Source organism: Dipteris shenzhenensis, chromosome 3, assembly GCF_047967505.1.
Source record: "Dipteris shenzhenensis isolate YYH24624 ecotype China chromosome 3, Dip_SZ_1.0, whole genome shotgun sequence".
Lineage (NCBI taxonomy): Eukaryota > Viridiplantae > Streptophyta > Polypodiopsida > Gleicheniales > Dipteridaceae > Dipteris > Dipteris shenzhenensis.
The window spans coordinates 29322231-29330166 of record NC_141598.1 but is presented as its reverse complement, the minus strand read 5'-3'; the positions used below and the strand labels follow the sequence as shown (position 1 = coordinate 29330166).

At 43.0% G+C, this 7936-nt stretch overlaps 1 protein-coding gene across 3 annotated transcripts; it reads right to left on the bottom strand.

Moving 5' to 3' along the window:
- Window positions 1–1636: 1636 nt before the first annotated feature.
- Window positions 1637–7582, bottom strand: LOC147903627 (triose phosphate/phosphate translocator, chloroplastic-like). 3 transcript variants are annotated; one of them, XM_087400223.1, is made up of 14 exons: window positions 7445–7582; window positions 7221–7353; window positions 5559–6016; window positions 5084–5158; window positions 4305–4370; window positions 4121–4199; window positions 3897–4017; window positions 3631–3726; window positions 3373–3488; window positions 3167–3244; window positions 2820–2936; window positions 2603–2702; window positions 2390–2490; window positions 1637–2282 (listed from the first exon to the last, which is right to left on the bottom strand). In XM_087400223.1, the coding sequence occupies exons 3-14, from the start codon at window positions 5972–5974 to the stop codon at window positions 2241–2243; spliced, it is 1407 nt and encodes a 468-aa protein (XP_087256349.1). In that variant the 5' UTR covers window positions 5975–6016; window positions 7221–7353; window positions 7445–7582; the 3' UTR covers window positions 1637–2240. The 3 variants fall into 3 exon arrangements, with proteins under 3 accessions (XP_087256349.1, XP_087256357.1, XP_087256352.1); XM_087400231.1 differs by having other exon boundaries at window positions 7221–7323; XM_087400226.1 differs by lacking the exon at window positions 7221–7353.
- Between the last annotated feature and the right edge of the window lie 354 nt (window positions 7583–7936).

The window sequence follows — 7936 nt, the reverse complement described above, 5'->3', positions numbered from 1 at the left end:
CTGTCATTTTCTTTGAATTGATAGTGGAGTCCGATACATGAGCAAATTCGTCATAAAGTGCCAGTAAGTTATCAAGATTTGCCTGAGATGCTTGCATACTAAATTGGAGTTGTCGTCTGTAAAAAATTGAGCAGCAAACACGGTGCCATCCGGTAGAGGAAGTCCTGCAATTAAGCCCCTACTAATATGTGAATCAATCTGACACAGAAGAGGCTCCGTTATGATCACGAAAAGGAGAGGTCATCCTTGCCTCACGAATCCGGGATAGAATTGTACTCTGGCCTGAGGGGAGGCAGAGGTGACCTGTGGTGATGGAAGGTCCCATCAACATCACAGCCATCACCATCCTCCCCTCATCTTATATCAAAGGTTGAGAACTTTCACAACATGCCGTCTAGAATTTCGGCTCATCTCTGCATTGTTGGTGTTCGAACTTGTTTCTTTAATTGATATAGTAGGGTTTTTAGTTCTATTGCCTGGGGAGTGCATGAAATCACAACTACGATAGGACTGTTATGGGAGAGAGAGAGAGAGAGAGAGAGAGCAGGGGGGCGGGGGGGCGACAAATGTCGCTCAATCAGAAAAAGTGCACAAAATCACTCCTACAAAATGTTTCAGCCCCTTATTGTGAGCTATCTTTCACTCGATGAGAGGATTTCGTTCGAAAAAGATACTATATGTAGTGCTGTACTTTAATGAAATTTCTCCCCTATACATTTTTGTGTCCCAACTGTCTCTTTGGGTCCATCTTCCTCGAGGATCCCTCGTCAGGCAAGCGACTATGTTGGTAAGTGGCACTAGTCCCATGTACACAAGATGATGACGAGATTACTTTTCCAGAAGTTATGTGAATAAATGTCGTGTTTTCCTTCTCACATGCAAAGTAGGTTATTTGCTTGAACTAAGTGCCATTCCCGATGTTCTTCCTCTCTGACCACATAAGAACGGTTGATAAGAAAATCTGTTATCAAGATTATCATAATGGCACAAGAACCCCAATGCAAACCCTTGCATCCGTGAATTATAATATATGCCATGTCAATAGGTTTCTGTGTGCATAACAAACGGGTAAGCAGTTAGCTCAGATGATTGCATCAAGACATGACAATTCAGGTAACGAGAATGACCCAAGGTTCGAACTTAGGCTTAGGGAGGTCTTGGACCCTATTGATATGAACATACTCAAGACATGCGTTTGATCATGAAATGCTTGAAGAAGAAACTTAGGAACAAGGAGAAGGATAATGTGGGGAAATGCTACTGTATGTAGGAAAGAAACGGTTTGATGAGAAGAGACATTAAAGAAAACGGGACTTGATGTTTTAATTGTGGGAGAAGTGCAGAACTGAGTTGTGTATGTGTGTGTGACAACCGCATTTCTGCATGGAGACCTACGCGAGGATGTCTACATGATGCAGCCGGAAGGCTTGTTGAATCTAGACAAAGAAAATGCCATGCAAGCTGAGGACAGCACTTTATGGGCTAAAAGAATGATCCACAATGTCACTATCACAAGCTTTGACAAGTTCTTTCTGCAACATAGTAATGCAGATCTGCGTGTTTAGATACTCGAAGAAAATAAATTAATGATGGTTGCAGTCTATGTCGATGACCTGTGATATCAAGTATAGAAGTAAGTGCAATAAATAGACTTCAGGTGTTGCAGGGTAGCATTGACTTTCCACAAAGATGGGAGCCAATTACTTTTTTAGTGCGTTCATATTTTATTGATTACAGTCTTTTCCTTATAGATCCTTGGGCAGTATTCTCATACTTCTAAATATCAAACCATCATGGAGCCCTCGTAACAATGGATCTTTTCTGGCAGCAAGAAAGACTAAACACGAACTTGATCTTTACCTACTTATAACCTTCAATCGGCCCCTTCATTTGCATTCTACTGCTTGCTGCTCCTGCCATTTCATCCTAATTTGCCACTGATTGTTTGATGATGCGCTTCCAGAACCCATCCTTATCAGGAGCCTAATGGCATTCTTGTCTACTTCTAGTGGTAACTCGCTTCAACTTTAACTATCATCCATGGACGACTAATCTCACATTATTGTCACATGTAAACAATGGATAAACAGGTAGAGAAAGAATGAAATGATACAGCATCACAGTGCCTTGCCAAATACCGTTTGGAAGACAACTGGATGGTATGACCACCGCCCTTAATACAACTCTAATACATGATATACAACTAGTTGGTGTTCCAACTCAACCACCCACTGAAAGCGCTATACAGTTTTAGCGTCTTCAGGTAGTGAAGGCGGAGGATTCTGCAGATACCACGATAAAGATCTAATTAGCAAAACACTTGATCCATCAGGAAATGACGACGAGATGATTAAACAAAAATATAGAAATAGATGTGGCCTGGAATTACCTTCTTCGCCTCTTCCATTTGGGCCTTAATGAAGGAGTAAATTGCTACTCCTATTATAGCTATGCACGTGCCTATTCCAGTCTGAGTGGTAATTTTGTTGCCTGGAAAATTCAGACAGAAATGCTCAACATTGTTCAAAGGAAGAAATAAATAAAGAGACTAGCACGACCCATCTATAAAAGCGACTTAGTGAATTTGAATATTTTTTCGTACCAAAGACAATAATTGAAAACCCAATCACAAAGACTCGCTTCAGGACATTCCCAACGGCATGAGTAAGCGGAGCCACTCGCTCTAATGTATTGGTGGCAAGCTGCAATCACACAAACAGAGATGTCTGAGAAATTAAGCAGCAACTCAAACTGAGCCTCAATGCGCACCATAAGTTTCATCGGGATCGACAACCATTAGACTGCAAGCTATGTTGTACCTGGTTGTACAGATGGTAAAACATTCCAACCCAGAAGAGGTCACCTAAGAATTTCGTCAATCCAACCTTTGCGATTGCATTAGAAAATCCTGTCTGCATAAGTGTAGGACCTTCTATCTGCACGGCAACCATGAAATTGACTTATGAGCACTGATTTCTTCGTTTAGGCTATGAAAGTCTAATGTCTCCATGCACCTACAAAATCACCACCCCCCAAAAAACAAGTTTTACATGCACCTACATTGACATCAACCAACCAGACATTGTGACTGACTAAGAATCTATGTAAAGAAAACCCCTCCATGTGCGAGAGGCTCTGCCAAAATGAGAGATCAGCAAAACCTTACCAGTATGGCCGGAGGAATACAAAACAGGAGAGAGATTATCGAGATGTAAGCATAAACATTAGTGCTGTCCATTCCTGTCTGCAAACAAGAAAGCCGGAAGTTCACAATCAAGTCTCTTTCTTCTCGAGGACAGAAAGGACTCTTAATCATACAAGATAAACAGACCGTCACCTTCTTTAAACATACTTCTTGAAAAGGCCACATACCAGCATGGCTTTCTTTGAATAAAGACTGCGATATGTGAAGGCGATGTTAGACGTCATTGCACTTATAAATCCGAGCCAATTGAAGGAAAGCTCCGTAAGGGATGCCATGGAAACGCCTGTCAAGAAGGAACATTCAAGGCTCTCAACACGCCTAGTATAATTCAGTATCAACTTTGGTAATGCACAACTCTTCATGAAAATAAAACACTCAGCAAGAGTCCAAAATTAAGTTTGAAATATATTTTGCACATTACATACCAATTACAACCGGAGCAAGAGAGAGCCACAATGTGAGCGGAATCTGCTGTCCAAGAACAAACTGAGAAGCAGCAGCATTGAAGAAGGGCTCCAATGCTGGTAAGAATAGAGGGCAATTGTTGAGTCACTGAAGTCGCAAATAAAACTAAAAACAGCGGCTGGACCTTATATATGAAGATCACCACATAACATTGACAACTTCAAAGATATACTTTCAATGTAAGCCTGATCATATAAATTTGGCATGATGAAATGAGTCAACATGCCTTTTATAGTATGTGTAAAGGAAACAGCAACAGCAGCAAATGAAACATTTGTCATGACATGCCCCAAGGCATGGCAAAAGGAGACTGGAGTGAGGAGAGCAAGAAGCTCCTTATCGATAGGCTGTAAAGAAACAGATGTAACTGAACATGAGATGAGAGCTAATTCTGGAACTGCAAAGAACAAAGAAAAGGCCACAAGTATTCATAGTAGATCCAACACTTACAGCACGTTTAGGGAGCCCAACTGTCCAAGAGATACAACAGTATACAACTCCCACCAGCAAGTGGATAACAGACACAAAACTGGCAAATAGACAAAGCCACAAATCACATAAAAGAGAACCTGATGCCGAACCCCCAGAGTCCTCTCTCTTTTCTTGAGAAGCCAAACTTCAAACAAGTACTTACTAGGGGTATGGAAAATAGTTGTAGATCTTCTTGTTCAAAATGTTAAATATGACGTTCAAAAAGTACCTGAAAAGTGGATCATAAAAATAAAAATCAAGATCCCACCAAAAAATGTATACATTTATAATAATAGCCAAATGGCAAACAAAACCTTTCAGTATTTCCATGGGATAACAAGCCCAACCGGATCAAGTGGCCAGTCAACTCTAGTAATTCTTCAGTATGTAAGAGGACCTTTCCAAATTCCCACCTACCTTCATGTTGTGTTAGTAAACTTAATAGAATTAGTTCACTACATTAAAATTAACTGCTTTTTCCTTTTTCTTTTTTTTCGTGAGGCAATCTTAATAACACAATTTTATTTCCATGGATACCCATTATGTTATGCACAAAGTGGTCTTAGCAAAAGAAATTTCCAATATGTTTTCACAGTCTTTTCAAGGAGTTTCAAATGAGTACTTAACACTGGAGTTTCAAATGAGTACTTAACACTTTTGTTTTGATTTGATCTCGACCCTCAAAAATACTTGACAAATATCTTACTTCAAATAGCATTCCCATAGGCCACCGGAAGTCAAACCCTTATTTTCTATATTTCAACAAGTTTCCCTCCACAGAACGTCCATAAATTACCTATGTCAAGGTGGGTTAATCTTCTTTACATGAGGTTAAGAGACATTTAACATAAAGTGGGAACCCTTAATCCCAATTTGAATGAACACTTCCTTCAAAATGTCTAAAATATAAATTCTTAAATGCTAGTGGGAATATGCACTTACCACATGAAGAAAAAGAATCCAGTAATGAGAGCAGGGTACTTGGCAAGAAAGCCTTCTTGGGAGCTTGGAATGGTACTGCAAAAAACAACACCCTGCCGATTACTACAACACTGCCCCTATTGAAAAAACAATAGACCATATAACATGAGTGGCACTTATACCTAGATGAATCCACGAACATTCCTAAACTCATCCTCTAGAAACACAACTCTTCTTGTTATTCTTTCACCCCCCCACACACAGTCACACACCCATGGCCAACCCCAAGGAGCAAACAGCCCATGGCTTAAGCTCACAGGCAGTACACGAGCTTCTCGAGGGAATCATACACAGCACACGAGCTCTCCGAGGGAATCATACACGAGCAGCCAGCTCAGGTGGGCAAACTCCCACTTTCCATGGAAATGCACTCGAGCAAACGCCAAACCAGTTTCAATGGAAATGTTCAGCAGAATGGTGATGAAATGCCACTTACGTAGAAGCAATTTCTCCTCCTCCTGCATCAGCTGCTGTTGCCATGCACACAGGTGACACGATTGGTTGCCTCCCACATGTCTTCCATGCACAGACCGATGGCTTCTCGGCAAAGTTCAACGCCTTTCCATAAAATGCCGACTGCGCAACTCTGCATATCCCCGACGATGAGGATACCTTCCTCTCCAAACTTGGCAGATGCATTCTGCAGTCGATTGAAGATCGGCACCCAGCAGCTCGCGCGCCAATCGAATCAATTGTGTGCTTTTTCTCATCGAGCGCACTCTGGGTCCTTCCGGATCGCAAAAGAGTAGCCAATGATCCATTTCCTCCAGCGCGCCCAGTAGTGAACTCCTGTTGATGACAATCCGCCATAGACGTGCGAGATGAAGCCGGCAGAGATGAGACCGATGCCATTACAGCAGTTTGCGCCCAAAGCACGAGCACGAATCTCAGACTCTGCACTTGCGAAAGATATGACCATGAATAGTACTGCCAAGGGAGCAAATAGTTGATGGCAAATTTATGACAACGTCAAAATGTGAACAACGAACAGATGTTTCATGCTGCTGACATATGTAGGAAGCCACAAAATCAGCATCGGAACTACTTCTATAACCAAGACGAGAGCAAGCGCAAGTGCAAAGGTGTGCAGTCGAGAACTGGTTATCGTAGCACAGCTAACTCAATTATCTTTGCGCAGTGTTATCGTACCACAGCTAACTCAATTACAGATCCCACTACTTTCATTGATTTTCATCTTACTTTGGCTGCATAACAAATGCGCATCGAATGCACTACCCTTTCAATTGCGGAATGGTGGAAGACGTTCCTTACTCCAATAATTCTGGAGAATTAAATTCAATCTACCCAACGTGTAACCTCAAGCAACAGGACTAATTCTAGTTCAGCTGCATCCAGTAGGCAATTCCACTGGACACCAGTACGCACGGGCTATGATTGCCATATCAACGCGAACTGGAGAGAGCTCAGAACTTTAGGAAACAACACGCGCACAGCTCGGACAACTCGATCCATGATCCGAGGCTGACGATTTTAAGAGGGGAAATTCAACCAGCTACTACGCGGCTTCACACATACAACAAGAACAGCATCGGCTGAACAAGACGTTACAGCAGCACGGGGCAAATTCTCGAGCGAAGGCCTGCTCCAACGGGAAAATTCACGAGCAAAACAGCGTCAAATATTCACTGCAACATCAGTGCAGCAGCACCCGGAGCTTTTCTCAAATTCAGGAGCAAAACCAGATCGAAAAGACGGCTGAGAAAGGTAGTATTTTCAGTGCATCCGTGTAATCAGGCAACCCAGAAGGAACTCGAGCTTCAGAACATCGACGGTGGGCAAGCGAGCAACTTGAAGCAGCAGCATCGAGACAATTCACTTGCAGAGGTTGCTGGGCGAAGACGATTAGCAAGCTAAACAGCCTCACTGCAGCGGCAATCGGACATGATCGCAGGCAAAAGGAGCTGCAGGCACCGATTGGGTAAGGTAGCAAGGTGAGAGAAGCGGCAAAAACAGCTCGAGAACCTGAACTAGGCGAGCTAGCAAACTGCGAATCGAGAGAATTCAAGCTCCAACAAGCTAGGAAGTTTCATCCGCGCAATCTCACAAGCAAAACAAGCTCCAAGGAGCATTTTCTTGCCTGTGAATTCTCTCTATCCTTATGAAATTGGCTGAGTGAAGCTGATGTTAGCGAGTCCACCAGCAGCCGAATTGAGACAAGCTGCGGAGCATCGATTGTCGAGCTGGGGGAATGTCATCACGAGCAAAACAAGCTACAAAGTCAAAGCAGGAGGACTGAGAGGTGCTCCAGAAGATCGAAGAGTGAAACGAGCAGGAGGCAAATTCAAAGAGGAAAAAAAGTACCTGGAGTGGAAGCTATCCAAATTCTAGGATGAGGAAGAAGGATGAGATGAAGGGTGAAGGAGAAGAAGGTGGTGAGTGGCCATAGCCATAGCCATAGCCATTGCCATTGCCATTGCCAAGAGAGAAGACAAGGAATGAGTGAAGATGGGTGCTTCCTTATCTGCATGCCAAGTGTACAAACCAAACCCCCACCCCTAGTTCCCTTTCACCCTACTCTCCCTTGGAAGATATTGCATTTTTCAAGATAAGGTGCCCCCTTTCACTCCTTACCCCCCAGTTCCTTGAACATAGTCCACCCCATTGCATATAGCCCACCCCTCACCCTTCAAGAGAATATAGCCCACCCCTCGCTCTTTGGAGAATATAGCCCACCCCCCTCACAGTTCACACAGAACATAGCCCACCCCTTGTTTTTCTTTCCCATCCCACATATCACCCCTCACAGTTCACACAGAACATAGCCCACCCCTTGTTTTTCTTTCCCATCCCACA